This window comes from Emydura macquarii, unplaced genomic scaffold (assembly GCF_026122565.2).
Source record: "Emydura macquarii macquarii isolate MOO-44397 ecotype Brisbane River unplaced genomic scaffold, CSIRO-AGI_Emac_v2 contig_3348, whole genome shotgun sequence".
NCBI classification, from domain to species: domain Eukaryota; kingdom Metazoa; phylum Chordata; order Testudines; family Chelidae; genus Emydura; species Emydura macquarii.
This window is the reverse complement of record NW_027133485.1, coordinates 885556-901051: the sequence shown is the minus strand read 5'-3', so window position 1 is coordinate 901051 and position 15496 is coordinate 885556. Positions and strand designations below refer to the sequence as shown.

Here is a 15496-nt window from a genome sequence, read left to right as displayed (position 1 = left end):
TTTATTTAGAATAGTTTCACCTGAGACTCCAGTGCAAATGGAAGCAGGCTTTATTCACTGCCACCACGGGCCCCTCCCTCTGTTCACAGTGCCAGTCAAGGACACAAAGGCCACAGATAACCAAGATGCTGATTATCATTCAAAACTATGAGCCTGATCAAGCAAGGAGCTGAGCATCTTCAGCTCCCACTGACTCCAATCAGAGTCAGCTCAGCACCCCACAGAATCGGCCCTTTATTGCAAATGCATCTCCTTATACAGCTATTGTTAGGGAGCCAGTCACCATGGCATCTATCACCAAACCCACTTCAGGCTTTCTTCAGATGCAAATTGTTCTCTACCTGGAGCTGCCCATGAGGCATCAAGTGCTCAGAGAAAATGGAGCAAGTTTCCCCTTTGAAATTAGATCTTGCTTGATTTTAAATTCCCCTGGACAGCCCCTCTTAATAGGATACTAGCAAAATGCTTAGCCCATATTCAAGGTTTATCAGCTTTTTAATCGCAAAACCATATTTCTTACACAATTGTCACACACATGCCATATGCACAAATGTACCATATGTACACACACTCACTCCACAATCAAACCACTCACCCAGACTCACCTGGCTCTGACCTACAGCCACACCTGTTAGAATGCACAAGTTAAGTAAAGCCAGCCATGAGTTGTGTTTGGATCAGAGACCTCCAAGGCATGCATCAATGCTCCAGGAACCGGTGTGATGAGTTCAATACATGGCCCTCTTCACTCTGCGTCAGCACTGAACTAGGACACCAGCTCTGTGTTGCTGGAGATGCAATCTTTTGAACAAACCCCAAGTTTCGGACAAAGCCAACACAAGCCAGCCATCTGTGGTGCACGGGGGGGGAGGGGGAAGGAGGGGTGTGCAGGCTTCCCAGGCTGGAGCTGCCTAGGGGGCACCAGTCCATCACTGAGGAGGAGAAAGGTGCTTTCAGAGGAGAAGGCAGTTATTTGGTGCATGAGAAGAGGTCACCGCTGAGGAACCGGACCCAGAATGAAGCTGCATTGATGGAGTGGGAGCAGAGAGAAAATGACAGCACGGCACTTCACATATAAATGGAGTTGAGCTAGGAGACAAAGCGTTTAACTGTGACTGACAAGGGCCTTGTGAACTTCATCCCCTGGACAGGTTTCTACTGCCCCTCACAATCTGCGACTGCAAAGCCATCAGTGCGCAAAGAACCGGGCCTTGTGTGTACACCGCTTGGGCAGAGTGTGCTTTAAGCCCTGGTTGGGCAACTGGCTGTGTACGTAGGGCCCCGGCAGGGTTCGCTGGAACGCCATGCGGCGCCCAGGCGGCCCACACAGCACTGGTGACATGCGGGGCTCACCTGGGCCCTTCCGTGCCGGTACAGTAAGCAGCACCCCTGCAACGTGCCATCTTGCATGGCAGCATCTCAGCTTCTATTAGCACGGCTCCGGCTGTAACGGGTGCAAAGAAACCCTGGCTACCATGAATCACACCTAACCCCTGGAGCAACGTCTGCCTGAGTCTGCAGAGAGCCTGAAACAAGCCCTCTGAGGTGTGACCTGCCCCATTCCTTTTAGCCAGGGCTTAACACAGAGGTTCACGAATGGAAGGGGTTAATTCGGAGCAAAGCCCCCCCCTCCACGGTGCTGCTGGGACTGTACCATCCATTGGGGGGACGAGGGAGGGAACTGAGCCGCTCACCCTCAGGCAGCTCAGCGAGGAGCAGCCCCTGGGCTATGTAGCCCTCTCCCCCCCCCCCCACCCCCGGCCTACGTAGACTGTTCCAGGCCGCCTCGCTGGATGGGCTGCCCCAGGCTGGTGGATTCTGCGTGTGAAGGGCCTGCCCGCACCGATTCCGGCCGGAACGCCGCCGCCCGCTTTGGGCACGTTTCTCTGGGATTCGCTCAGGCGGTGGAAGCCGGGCGCCGCGGGCGGGCGGGCGGGCGGAGTGCGGCGCTGCAGCCTCGGCAGGAGCCAGCAGGGGTCCCGGGCCCCGCCCCCCGCGTTGCCGGCTTGAGCCGGGCCCGCAGTGCACCGCCGGCCGCCCGAGCCGGAGCCGGAGCCCGAGCCGCGCCTGACCCGGAGCCGCCGGCACCAGCTGGGGACGGGCGGGGCCCTGCTCCCCCGACCCCGCCCGGCAGCCTCGCCGCAGGGCCGCCGGGCTGCGACCGGGACCGGGACCGGGCCCCCCCTCGCCGGGAGCGACCGACAGCCCCCCCCGTGACTGACTGACTGACTGCCCCCCCCGCCGGGCCCGACCCCCTCCGTGACCGACCGACCGACCCCGCCCGGGACTGACTGACGGACTGACCGCCCCCCCGCCGGGCCCGACCCCCCCGTGACTGACTGACTGACCCCCCGCCGGGCCCAACCCCCCCGTGACCGACCGACAGCCCCCCCCCCGTGACTGACTGACTGACCGACCCCCGCCGGGCCCGACCCCCCCGTGACCGACCGACCGACCCCTCCCCCCGCCGGCCGCCCCCTCTGAGGCGCCCTGCGCTGGCCCGCCGGCCCCGACCCGTCCCCAACCCCCGCCCGCCGGCCCCGGCTGCCCGCCCCGGCTGCCCGCCCTGGCCATGGCCCGGCTGCGGCGCAGGGCCGGCGTCGCGCTCTTCCTCTTCACCCTCTTCGTCTTCGGCACCATGATGGGCCTGCGGACGCTGAAGCCCGCCGACGGCTTCTCGGACCTGGCCCCGGGGCTGGGGCTGGACCTGGCGCCCTTCGCCGAGCGCGGGGAGCGGCGCGCCGTCTCGCAGCCGCAGCCGGCCGGCAGCAGCGCGGCCCCGGCCCCGGCCCTGGCCCCGGCCCCGGCCGTCTTCCAGGCCCTGCACGCCTTCTACTACGCGTGGTACGGGAACCCGCGCTTCGAGGGCAAGTACCTGCACTGGGACCACCTCATGGTGCCGCACTGGGACCCCAAGATCTCGGCCAGCTACCCCAAGGGGCGGCACCGCCCCCCCGAGGACATCGGCTCCAGCTTCTACCCGGCGCTGGGCCCCTACAGCTCCCGGGACCCCGCCGTGCTGGAGGAGCACATGGACCAGCTGCGAGCCGCGGCCATCGGTAAGGATGCCCCGACACACCTGCCATCCCCCAAACGCTGCGCCGACGTCGGGTACCAGACGAGGCCCCAATCCCACAAGCCGATCTGTGCAGGTGAACCTCTGCCCCGTGCAGCATCCCCAGGAAGTCACTGCTGGTGCGTGTGACCCTAAGGGTCTGTCGGCGCAGACCTGCGAGCTGGACTGGAGCCTCGCTGTTGAAATCCATCCTAGCGACACACGATAAGGATTTGTAACATACTGGGAAAAGAACTCAAACTGCTTAAACCCCCTTCAGAGAAGCTAGCATCACCACTTTCACTGGTCAGGGGTCTACATTTGAATTTTAACCCCTAGTAAAGTTTCCTAACACAGACTAAGTTGCTGTGTACCTTTAACCCATGGTGAAGGCCAGACGGTGACGTGGGGGTTAAGTTAACACGGAAGTCAGCACCGCGGTGGGAAAGGAGACATTGAGGGGGTACAAGGCAGGAGCAGTAGAAGTAATAGGATTCAATTAAGTGAAGGAAAATGTAGGCTGAACATCAAGGGAAGTGTATCTTTTAGTAAGTGTTTCTCCAAATACTTCCCTGCATGCTTGATTCTACTCATGTGAGCGCTCACACTGATGTTAAGGGGGGCGTTTTCAGCATGGGGATGCATAGTTACAAACCCAGGCCATTAAATGGGTCTTTGGTTGAGTGCAGGGATCTGTTCTACACACCGGAGTAAACTCTGACTCCAGGAGTGCAGGACCTGTCTTTGAGACATGTCAGCTTCCTGAATGAGTTGTACTCTCTCTCTCTCTCTCTCTGTCACCTGCATCTCTTCATGTAGTGTTGAGTGTGGGGGTTTTTATCTTGGAGATTTCCCATCCAAGTACTGGCCCGCGTTCAAGATCAGGTGACATCACAGCACTAAGCTAGTTTGTTTTGGTCTGGTTCATGCTATCCGAAATATCAAAATTGGCTCCATTCCACTGAGAATTGCATAAAATGTAGTCAGTCAAAGAGCTCTGTATGTTGCTAATAAAACAGTGAGTGAGGGGAGGTCAGTTTGCACCAGTTCATCCTAATTTGGCCTTGTAGTAACGCGGCGTTGTTTGCCCACCGTTCAGGCTAACAGTTCTCCAACAGCTGAGCAGCAGCTCGCTAGTCTGCACAGACTGTGAAGCACAGATGAAATTTCAGCACCGCCCTGCTGTGGACAGCTCCATTATTAAATTAGTGCTGATGAATGAAAACCTCCTGTAAAGCCAGATGCTGTTCTTTTCGGGTTACATTGTTGGCCAGTGTTCTATCAATTAACCCTTTCCTTTTCAATGCCGTGTCTTAGGTGTTTAAAAATCCTGTTATACCACAGTGTGGCAGATCTGCCATATAACTGAACTGGAACATCTTAATACAGACCAGTCTTTCCACATGCGCTGGTTCAAGCACTTAGAGCTGCCCCTCCTGTAGCATTCTGCCATGGGTGACGCACTTGAGAAGGGGATGCAACTTCATCCTGAGGAAGGCTCAAGCTGTTATCTTGCTACTAATTATGCTCCAACAGTGTGGACATCCTGCAAATGTTTGTGGACAATTATAATTATCTCCCCTCATCTGGGTGTCAAAACAGAGGATCAGGGCTGGGGAGAGCCAGTGGTTCCTATTTTAAGGGGTCTCTTTCCCAACTCTGAGGGGTAACTGCTTTGACAACTAAGCTTAAAGGACTCTGCAGTTGTTAGAATGACTAGCAGTAAGTTCAGGCTCTGGTGCTGCATGGGAGAGGCAGAAGGCAGGCATGGTTTAAACATCAATGCATTTAGTTGGCCCTGATCTCCTTCTGCAACTTGTTGCAGGAGTCCTGGTTTTGTCCTGGTACCCACCTGGCCTGGCAGACGATAATGGGGAGCCATCAGATAGTCTTGTGCCATTTATCTTGGATGCTGCGCACAGATATGCCATAAAGGTAAGGCTGCTCTCTTGTTGTTTGAAGCTATTAAACTAATTGCTCAAATTAATCAGGAGATGCGGTGTGCTTCTCCTGCAGGAGCCGGCTCTGCAGTCTGTTGCTTTGTGCTATTTTTAACTGCAGTGGGGAGTCTTTATTTTGCAACAGCTGAGCACAAACAAGCCTCACTGCATGAGCGGGATTTACAGCTTGTTCTCACAAATATTAAAACTAATCGGGACAAGCGACTATAAAAACCATTCTTGCACTGGCTCCCAGGGATAAGCTAGCTGCCTATTACGATGGAACAGACCATGGACCTGGTTCCTGGAAGGGGACTACTTAGGCAAGCTTCTGTGATGAATGGATGCTGTGACCTCTTCAAAGGGTCTGGGACCTACTGTGTCCCTACATACTTACACACCCAGAAAAACATGTGCTGTAAGATCACTGTCACCCTGTCTCCATGATTTATTTTGAAGGTTGCCTTCCACATCCAGCCGTACAAAGGGCGCGATGACCACACAGTGCATGAGAACATTAAATACATCATAGACAAGTAAGTACTTGGCCTTCAGTAGCTGCCACAAGCGTATATTCAAGGCCCAACTCTGTGCTGAGATACAAAGAGTTTCAGACTAACCATGTCTTATTTGCAATAAACGTCTTGCTCACTCTGTATGTGAACTAAGTAAGTTATACTGCAGGGCCTTGTAGCAGAGAAATTCAATAGCATCAATACCAGAAACTGTTCCATGCTCTCACAGAGCAAGAAGCTGTAACTAGACCCAAGAATTCTCGCTCTCAAACTACAAAAATAGTCCTTTATATATATGTAATCCTCAACAATCCTTGTCAAATATATTAGCCCCCGAGTCTGTAGAAAAGGCCACTGCCAGAGAGCTTAACCAGATAATTGGATTTAAACGCTGGGAGATAAAGAGCTTTTCATGGTGGGTCACTAGCTGGAATGTAGGCAAGGCAGGCAGTAACCAAAAGCTGTTACCACGTGTTGGTGGCCCGCTTGCCAGTTTGTAAGTGGGCACGTGTCCACACTGCAGTTATTGGCATTTCGATGGTGCTCATCACTGCAGTGTTTCTCAGGTATACGTTAGTCTGACAGAGCCTGTCAGTGAATGCAACAAAGCTTCCCTGTTCCTGCAGGCATTCCTTCAGGGTGTTAAAGTGGGTCTGAAATGCTGATTGATCCAGTGCAACACCCTCAACTGGGTCTAAGTCTAACCATGCAGCACAGCTGAACCTTTCAGGGAGCATGCAGAAGCCTAAAATGAAGTGTAGAGAGCATGCAACTTGAGCTGGGCTTCAGGCTGCACTTGCCTTGCAATAGGAATCCCTGCCAGCTACTCAACGTGGGGCTTCTCCCCAGACTCTGATCCGCTCACTGAAATGGCATGTGCTTTCTCTTTTAGGTATGGCTCACACGCAGCTTTTTATAAGTACAAGACCAGTACAGGACGGAGCCTCCCATTATTCTACATTTATGATTCTTACCTGACACCCCCTGAATCATGGGCCAACCTCTTTACCCAGTCAGGCTCTCATTCCCTCCGTAACACCCCTTACGATGCAGTGTTCATAGCACTACTAGTGGAAGAAGGACACAAGCATGACATCCTTTCTGCAGGGTACGATGGTATGTACACATATTTTGCATCCAATGGCTTCTCTTTTGGCTCATCCCACCAGAACTGGAAAGCCATCAAAGCCTTCTGCGACTCCAACAACCTGATGTTCATTCCCAGCGTTGGCCCAGGCTATATCGACACTAGTATCCGCCCATGGAACAACCACAATACTCGCAACAGAGTCAATGGAAAATATTATGAAACCGCTCTGCAGGCTGCACTCATGGTCAGGCCAGAGATAGTCTCCATCACTTCCTTCAATGAGTGGCATGAAGGCACTCAGATTGAGAAAGCTGTGCCCAAGAAGACACTGACACACCTGTATCTGGACTACCTTCCTCATCAGCCACACATGTATCTGGAGCTGACCCGCAGGTGGGCAGAACACTTCAGCAAGGAGAAGGAGCAATGGCTGATGTGATTATTCTACCTGGGAAGCCTTCAGACAGCCAGTCCTTGCTTGATGAGAAAGGTCCTGTTAAGAAGTAGTTGTGGGGACAGGTGCTTCAGGAGAAGTTGGGGACAGCAGCTTATGGGTCACAGTCTTTGTTCAGGTGATTAAGTGTTTAGTGTTCTCCATGAACAGCACTAAGAATGGTTTGAGCACCCACTGCACAACCCTAGGGGAAATTTTAGTGAGTTAGAGGGTTCTCTTAGCAGTATTCTGTTCTATTGCTGCTGAGAGTTAATACAGGTGTCCCTTTTAAAGCCCTTCTGGATCTGAACTGGCCTGTAAGTAACCAGGCCAGGGAATGACTGAGCAAGAGATCTGTTTTTCTTACGGTGTATGTGTTTTGTGATATTTTACATACTAGCTGGGCTCTTACCCCCAGCATGCATTTTAGCCTATGCCCTTCACCAGGTGCCTGCTGATTGCATACTCCTCACTCCACTAGCAGCTCTGACAGTGAACTTCCCTTATTAGCTGAGTGAAGAAAAGAGTTAATTGTTCCTCAGATTTGTTTACTGTAGAAGAAACTAAACCATGCAGTTAAATACCCTTTGGTTTAGGTGGTGTTCCTCTGATCCACTGTACCCACAGAACTAACAATTAGAGCTGGAATGCTGGTGAGTTAACAGTGTGTGTGTGTGTTGGCAACCAATGAAATGCAATGATCTGTACTAAATGCTTTTTTAGTGTTTCACATGTTCAAAACTTAGCCTTAACTTTCTTTTAGCTCCTCTCTAGAATCAAAAGAAGTACAACCACTTGCAATAAAATGTAACTGAAAGCACTGTGTTCTCCCAGAAGGAAGTTAGATCAATACAGAATACCCTTTTTTGTAACTATAGTAGGTTCAGGCCCTTCTAAATTAGTTGTTTTAAGAACTCATTTGTACTTGTCTTTTTATCAATAAAGTGAGAAGTGGCAGCTCCAGATGGGAGTTAGTACACTAGGCTCTTTTGTTCCAATACCTCCTCTAGTGACACCTCTATCTGGGACAGTTCCTCAGATTTGTCACTTAAAAAGAATAACTCACATGTATGAATCTCTCATACCCAAAGACCAATGCTAAGAATTCATTTTGCTTCTCCCCACTGGCCTTTGTCTTCCTTCCAGTCAATAGGGGGATAGTTGAAGCACCCCTTATTATTGTTTATTTTTATAGCCTCTGTGCATTTCTCAGTCACTGTCACCAGCCCACGCACTAGTGTATTCTTAGTGTTATACTATTATTCAAGCATGGAATTTCTATTCAAAGAGATCCTATGGTACGGTTCGATTAATTTACAATTTTTGTATGAATCTATGCTTTCTTTCACAACCACTCTGTCATTCCTATATATTTTGTACCCTGGTATCACCATGTCCATTGAGTATCATCATTCCACCCCATTTCTATGATGTCTATTCTATCCCTACCCTTATTTAATACCAGGTATTCACATTCACCCATCTTTGTATTTAGACTTTTGATGATAGTGTATTTATAGAACCTTTGCTTACTACCTTTTATATCCCTTCACAGGTGTCACTCCTTGTCCCTTCTCCTTGCAGAATTCTTTTACACTCAGCCCTCTGTCCACATTTCCACCTTTTGTAAGATTCCTTTTTGATTTTCACATCATTAAAGAGCACCTGGTGCAAAGTTTTGTGCGTGGTAATAGTATGCCCCGCGTAGTGCAAGAGCAGAATAAGTGAAGAGTTATCCCTATGGGTGTGGCCCACTCACCATAGCAGCCCTCATTCATCTTTAAGATTTGAGAAGACTCCAGCTCCTCCATGCTGTGTGTTTAGCAGGGTGGTTGCTAGACAAACCCATCTCTCTACAAATGTAGACTGCACAGCATTCACCGATTAGTACTAGAGAGATGAAAAGCCATCACCTCCAAAGTAACAGTATGTACAAAACATACACTTTAATGGCATGAACACAAAGAAGCACTGCAGAGATTCAGACACCTTAAATCTAAGCATTTATAACACAACTGTGTTTAAAAACAGCTTGGTCACCAGTTTTTACATGCTAGTAAATATCCATATGAACAGCTTAATTTCACTGCAGTGTTCCCAGATGAATAAATACGGGCGGGGAGAGCCTTCTGTGCTCTTCCCCATTTTAAGAATCTCACTGAATTAAGATTTTATGAAAACTACAGACTGAGCCTTGTCCACAGGTCAGCTAAGTAGCGAAAGCAACAACTTCACGAGTGACGAAGGGAACAGTTCATGAGGGACTCACAACTGCACTTCAGGGTCTGTCTTTCCTCCTTTTACAAGAAAAGGAATGAAGCATTTAGTCTATATCAGGGGAAACAACCATCACTTAAAAGTAAAACTTAAAAAGATTACTTTATCAAAAAAGCATCCCTTTTGATATATAAAGAGCAGCTGAAAAGTTTCTCCTGCTTGGCACAGTTAGAAATAGCAGGTCTAAATACACCACTTTGTGCTGGAGAACAGTAAGATTATGGCATCAGGAGAAACCGGTTGTTAAGCCAAAATAAAAACCCATTTCGCTTTCAGCTGCTCTACTATTTAAGTCAAAACACTCAACAGACAGGTGGGAGAAGGGTTCCCGCTACTAAAGTCAAAGCTCACTCCTGTAAAACTAAGTGAGATGAGACTGTGTATTCCTGGTACTTCTAAGTAAAACAGAAGAAACCTTTAAAAACAGTTGTATCTTTTTAAGTCAAAGCAAGTGGTTGCCTTTAAATCTGAACCAAATCCAAGTGCTGTACACAGGTATTTCAGTAAAACACTATCTATATCCCACCCCGGAGCAGCACTTTGTGATACCTTGGCAAACAGACTTTTTATTTCAAACCCTAATAAACCCCACTGCACAAGGCAGTGGATCATGGATATTACACTTGCACAAGGAGGTCAGAAGTATTTGGTTTGTTTCTGACCCACGCACAGCAGACCGTTACACACAAACTGAGAAGACCCAGGATGAGACGAGGACAGTTACAACCACTGACCTTATTAAACAAGGCCATTGAGACTGGCAGGGAAAATGTTCCTAGCACTTGAGTCCCAATGCTGACATCACTACTTGTAGCAGAAAGGTGGAAGCAGCAGCTGAGGGTGCTGCTGTGCAACTAAGAAATTCCCTCAGCAGGGCCATGGGCTGTCCCTTGGGACTCAAGCGCTAGAAACTTCCCTGAAAATACAAGCACATGGTGCCCAGTTTTACCAGCTGCACTGTTTCCAGAGTTTGGTGTCTTATGAAGAAGAAGAATCTGATGTCAAGCCATATTTCTTCTCCAGGATTTCGACTGTAGGTGTCAGTGCACTGTGGAAATAAAGGCAAGTGGGGTAGTGACTACAAGGAGTTTCCATTTGTAAGAGTTAGTTGGTTCCACAGTTAGTTTTGTATTTTGAGGTGAAGGGAGAATACGAGAACAAGCTGAGCAAGGTCACCTTCAGCCCAGCAGTGCGAGAGAGGGATGGGTTATACACTAGCAAATTATTTCCTGCTGAACCCAGTATCCGAGTCAATTGTCAGCATCTCTGGACAGGCAAATTGGAGTTAGAGAATACTGCTCTTTGACAACACCATACAGTAACCAGTGGAGGGAAATGAGCAAAACAAGCCCCAAGCTTAACTTTCAATTGCATTTTGTTTTATCTAAAGTGAAAGCTGCAACTATGGCCAGCAAAGAGTGCTTACCAGCCAGGCCGAATAATGTTGTACTTCCCAGCTACAGACAAGTCGACCACAGTTGACCCCAGACGACACTCTAGACTCTGGATATCTCCAACTGCACCTCCATCAATGACCAAGGATAACTGAGGCCAAAGGTCTTGGAATTCCTGAGACAAGAAGGGAAAATTGGGTTCAGCCAGCCAAACTATTGAGAGGTACTGGTTTGGTTTTTAAATAGATACCACAAGTGAAGCTCTGCAGAAGACATCACCTTTCTCTGGGCCTCTGACCTGAACACACACCAGACATCAGAAACCACAATTTTGCTATTTTGGGAGCCATGCATGCCCTCCAAGGATTCTCAGGTTCAGGACCTTTTGCTGCATAATGCTCTTTAGTCAAGTACACAAGAAGCCCTTAAACAGTCTGCATTTTAAACTCTACCCTTCTTTTATCTTTACAGAGGAGGCTCACATCAAGCAGCTCTCCCAGCCCAGCAGCAGGGCTCTGTAGTCTACTGGGAAGGATGTCTTTGTAACAGAAATGGCCTGGTTCAGGGTGAGGAACCACCACCATGGGAAAGGTCCTCAGGCTAACTGTGCAAACAAGCTAGTCGCTTCTCCTAGCTCCTCTCTGAAACCCTAGCCCCATAACTCTCCCCAAAGACAAAACCAGCCTTACCAAGACGGTCAGCGTGCTCGCCTGGGTACTGATGTTAGCACTTGTTAAAGCCAGTGGTCCTGAGCAAGCCTGTGCCACCTCCCTAATGAAGGGGTGATTGGGAATACGAACTCCAACCAACTACAAGAAATGAGAGGTGTGTTTATACACAACAGCCCAAGAGAGGATGCATTTATAAGGCAACAGTCAGGGTTACAGATCAACCATTATATCCCATTATGTTGTATGAAGCCCTGTTGACTGGGTCTCTGGAGCCTCAGAGTTGGCTACGGTGGGGCTGGGCCCACTTTACTGCTGCACAGGCCCAGGGACCTGAGCGCACACTGACTACAGCAGCGCCACTGTCAGACTCCTCCCTGAGACCAGGGGGACACATACCATCTCAAAAGTGTCTGGGGGCACATCTGCCTTGATATCTCACTGCAGTTCAACTTCTGGATTTCCTGACAGTTAGAGAAGGAACTAAGCAGAGGGTCTGAACTAGAGACAGCCTATGGCCCTACTGAGGGAATTTCTTAGCTGGAACAGCAGCACCCTCAGCTGCTGCTTCCACCTTTCTGCTACAAGTAGTGATGTCAGCATTGGGACTCAAGTGCTAGAAACGTTTTCCCCGCAGAGTTCTCGCTAAGAGTGAGCTATTTTATTTAATTTAGTTTTATTACTTCTTAAACCCCATTTACACCTCAATGAGTACATGCTAAATCCTTTTTAAAAAAGTGATCTGACTCTAGAATCTATTTCTGCATGTGGCCCACAGGAAAAGAAAGGCAAGTCTCTCTACCAGCTTCGTAAGATATCAGAGGTAAGCGCCCGGCACATCAAAAAATACAGGTTGTCTCATTCAGACAGGTAAGGAACTAGCCTCAAGAAAATGTCAATCAATGCTGAATGCAGGGGACACACAATGAATGTGTGTGGGAAGGCCAAAGAACCAGACACACAAAGGAGAAGATGATACACATTTCTGTGATTTGACAGGTGACTATGTCCTTACCAGTGTGAAAGGGTTCAGGTCTTTATTGAGTTCTTCTGAGCGCTGCAATACCAGGGTCACAGGTCCTGGGAGTAGGTCCCGTAGCAGCTCATCTGGAACATGGACCTGACAGTACCTATGAAGCAAGTGGAGATGTACTTAAAATTGCTACAAAAGACTAACCCTCCCTTGAAGTGTTTCCAGGCCCCAGCTAGTGACTCCCTCCCCTGAGGTTTTACATTTTTTGCTATTGAACAGCTGAGAGAGGGAGCAAAATGCAACAAATACAGGCTGGCCCTCCATGAGGAAAGCACCACGCAGTGAGAATTTTGGTAGTCACAGACTCACCTCACCCCACCCCAAAGAAACTTCCCTTCCCTGGGCTTTCTCGGTACATCTGTCCCAGCTTCAATACACGGCACAAGGTACCTGCTCTATTGTAACTGTGCTGGACACAGACTCCAGGTGCTCAGACAGGACAGAACCTAAAATCCATATCGTAAACGCATTCTTTTCCCCTCGGCACCAACAGGTCAGCTATGAAAACTGAATTCGGAAGGCTCCAGTCAGTTTTGTGATTTAAGCTGCTTTGCATTTCTCTCAGCCCGAGCCACAAGTCCAGTTAGTCTGCTTCACTTCTGCGTTTTTTTAATACACCCCTCGGGGTATTAACACCTGCAAACAAAGCTGGCCGCAGCTTCCTCTCCAGTGCCCCGTGCTACAAAGGCAAGCTGGCTTAAAAGCAGCTTCCCCCGGGAGCTAACGAGCGGTGTGTTGCTGCTGCTGCTGCTGCTGCCGCTTTCACAAGGCTCAGGTCGGGGCTGGCGGACAGACCCGGGGCTGGCACCACTGGCCGGACACAGCGCGGCTCACCTGTAGACGTGCTCCACCTCTCCCAGGCAGATGGCCAGCGGCTTCCCTCCGTTCCGCCCCTTCAGGTGATAGATGTCGGCCACCGCCCGAGAGTCCTGGGCTAGACACGCCACCCCGTAGACAGTGTCGGTCGGGACCGCCACCAGGCCGCCTGCCTGCAGCGCCGCCACCGCGGCCTCCAGCGCCTCCCGCCAGCCTGTCGGACACGCGGAGCGTTCACACCGCGGCGGAGCGGCCGGGCTCGGGCTCGGGCTCGCTCCCGCCGCCCCAACCAGCCACGCGCGGCGGAGCGGAGCGGAGCGGCTCGGCCAGACCCGGGCGTCGGGCTCCCTGGGCCGCGGGCCTGCGCCTGCAGCCGGGGCCTGGGGCCGCCGCGGGCCGCAGCCAGGCAGGGCGCGGCGCGGCGAGAGAGCAGGGAGCAGCCCGCGGGGCAGCGATCACCGCGCGGCCGGCGGGACGGGCTCCCCGGGCACCCCGCGCCCGCGCCAGGCCGGGCACCCCCCGCCCGGCCCCCGCAGCTCCCCGGCCCGGACCCCCTCCCCCCGGCCCGCCTCACCCTGCGGGTCGCCCTGCGCCGCGCTGCGCCCGGGCCCGGGGAGCGGGAGCGGGCGGCAAAGGCTCCGCAGCCCCCGGGCCCACCCCGGCCCCGCGGCCCCCAGGATCCTCTCAGCGGCGCGGCCCCGGAGCCAGCCCAGCTCGCGACCAGACCCCGCCGCTGCCGCTTCCGGCAGGAAGAGCCGGGCCATTCTTCCGGCCACGCCCCTTCTTAAAGAGACAGGCGCCCACGTCTGTGGGGTAGCCGCCGGCCGGACGTTCCCCATCTCCCCCAGCCGGGGCGGGGGGTTAGAGCCGGGCCAAGGCGCCTGCCCCGCGCCACAGCCCTGCCAGGGAGCCGGGGCCGGGAGCCAGGACTCCTGGGTTCTCACCCTGCCGCGGGGCGTGGGGCCTAGCGGTTGGAGCAGGGGGCTGGGAGCCAGGACTCCTGGGTTCTGGTTTCGACTGTCAGGGAGTCGCTGGTGACCCCTCGGCCAAGCCATGTTCCGGGCCGTCACTACTGCTTCTGCCAGGGAGCAGGCCCCCTCCCCCTCCGTAAGGCTGACCCTCGTTCGCACGGGCACTAGCTGCCCTTCCAGCTCTGGGCCTTCCGTGCGCTGTCCCGTTACTGCCAGAGTCAGGCACTTACAGCCCCAGCAGCTCAGTGCACCACTGCCCTCGTAGGACAGACTGGGAACCAGAGACAGAGACGCGCTGAGCAGAATCCAGCTCTTCTGATTGTCAGGCCTATGGTCTCATCCCTGAACCCATTCTGTCCCCAGAGAACTGGAAATAAAACCCAGGCGTCTAGACACCCGGCATTCTGCACTACGCACTACACAAACTGCCTTCTGCATGTGGCTTTCTTCCTTCTCCCCGCTCCCTCAACCCTAGGAACTTCACATCTACAGCAGTGAGTGGTACTGAATTAAGAAAGGACCCTGATGCTTTATGGAAATGAAATTCTTGCAGAAGAAACTCATGGGATTTACAGATTCTGAATGTGTCATTGATCCACAGGATCTGTGCTATCCCCCAGTTTTTAAACTCTCCCTTCAGTGGGCCAGACCTCCAGGGGGTCCCACTTTTCCTTCAAGATAGGCCGCACGGCCTCACCGCCTGGACTCCAGCACTTCTGCTTCACACCACAAGCTCTACCCGGTGAGTCGACTGAGATAGAGTCCTGCTCAGAGACTTTACACTCTGCAGGGACCAGTGCACCTCAGCAGTGTTTGCAGTGACACCAGGCAGCCTTTCCAAAGCTGAGCAGGGTTTATTAGTCGACTGGAACACATCACTGGGGATCCTGGATTAGCAGCGTGATGCAAAGATTAAGGCATAGTCCATTCTGGCCACGCTAGCGCACTCAGCCAGTCATGCTGCCTTGGAATCCATTTTGGTTTTCTCCCCTGACCGTGTCCCTTCGTCTCTCAGTCCCAGGTGAGCCCTGTGTCTCCAAAGGCCAACTTTTGTCCTAGCCCCTTGTCATCTCTTGGTCCATTGTCCTCCTCCTCCAGGCTCATGCTGCGTTCATGTGTCCTGCTTGCCGTAGCTGGGGCTCCTGTTGTCTTTCCAGATCCTCCACTGATATGGTTTGGTTTCAGCCAGACCTTTAATGACCCAATGGTACCAGCCCAGTTATGTGATGTACACACTCCTCGCGTCAGCAGATCTGCCCCAAGAGCACCTTTAACCTTTCTGCTCCATTGGGTCACAAGTTCTA

At 51.9% G+C, this 15496-nt stretch overlaps 2 protein-coding genes across 2 annotated transcripts; one reads left to right on the top strand and one right to left on the bottom strand.

Annotated features, from left to right (window-relative positions):
- Window positions 1-2572: 2572 nt before the first annotated feature.
- MANEAL (mannosidase endo-alpha like) lies at window positions 2573-7249 on the top strand. The gene is made up of 4 exons (XM_067533919.1): window positions 2573-3059; window positions 4881-4990; window positions 5455-5531; window positions 6403-7249. Exons 1-4 carry the CDS (start codon window positions 2573-2575, stop codon window positions 7037-7039), a joined length of 1311 nt encoding a protein of 436 aa, XP_067390020.1. The 3' UTR covers window positions 7040-7249.
- A 1705-nt stretch (window positions 7250-8954) lies between these two features.
- YRDC (yrdC N6-threonylcarbamoyltransferase domain containing) lies at window positions 8955-14650 on the bottom strand. The gene is made up of 7 exons (XM_067533920.1): window positions 13796-14650; window positions 13240-13435; window positions 12388-12502; window positions 11394-11513; window positions 10737-10879; window positions 10260-10358; window positions 8955-9330 (listed from the first exon to the last, which is right to left on the bottom strand). The coding sequence occupies exons 1-6, from the start codon at window positions 14274-14276 to the stop codon at window positions 10289-10291; spliced, it is 1125 nt and encodes a 374-aa protein (XP_067390021.1). The 5' UTR covers window positions 14277-14650; the 3' UTR covers window positions 8955-9330; window positions 10260-10288.
- Window positions 14651-15496: the final 846 nt, after the last annotated feature.

What these genes read in the sequence shown, in the direction of transcription:
- YRDC (XM_067533920.1), bottom strand. Translation starts at nt 14,276, where the DNA reads ATGGCTTGGCCGAGGGGTCACCAGCGACTCCCTGACAGTCGAAACCAG. An exon ending in GGCGCAGGGCGACCCGCAGG is followed by an intron (nt 13,436 to 13,795) that starts GTGAGGCGGGCC and finishes CGTGTCCGACAG; the next exon opens with GCTGGCGGGAGGCGCTGGAG. An exon ending in GAGGTGGAGCACGTCTACAG is followed by an intron (nt 12,503 to 13,239) that starts GTGAGCCGCGCT and finishes CTTGCTTCATAG; the next exon opens with GTACTGTCAGGTCCATGTTC.
- MANEAL (XM_067533919.1), top strand. Translation starts at nt 2,573, where the DNA reads ATGGCCCGGCTGCGGCGCAGGGCCGGCGTCGCGCTCTTCCTCTTCACC. An exon ending in GCTGCGAGCCGCGGCCATCG is followed by an intron (nt 3,060 to 4,880) that starts GTAAGGATGCCC and finishes AACTTGTTGCAG; the next exon opens with GAGTCCTGGTTTTGTCCTGG. An exon ending in CGCACAGATATGCCATAAAG is followed by an intron (nt 4,991 to 5,454) that starts GTAAGGCTGCTC and finishes TTTATTTTGAAG; the next exon opens with GTTGCCTTCCACATCCAGCC.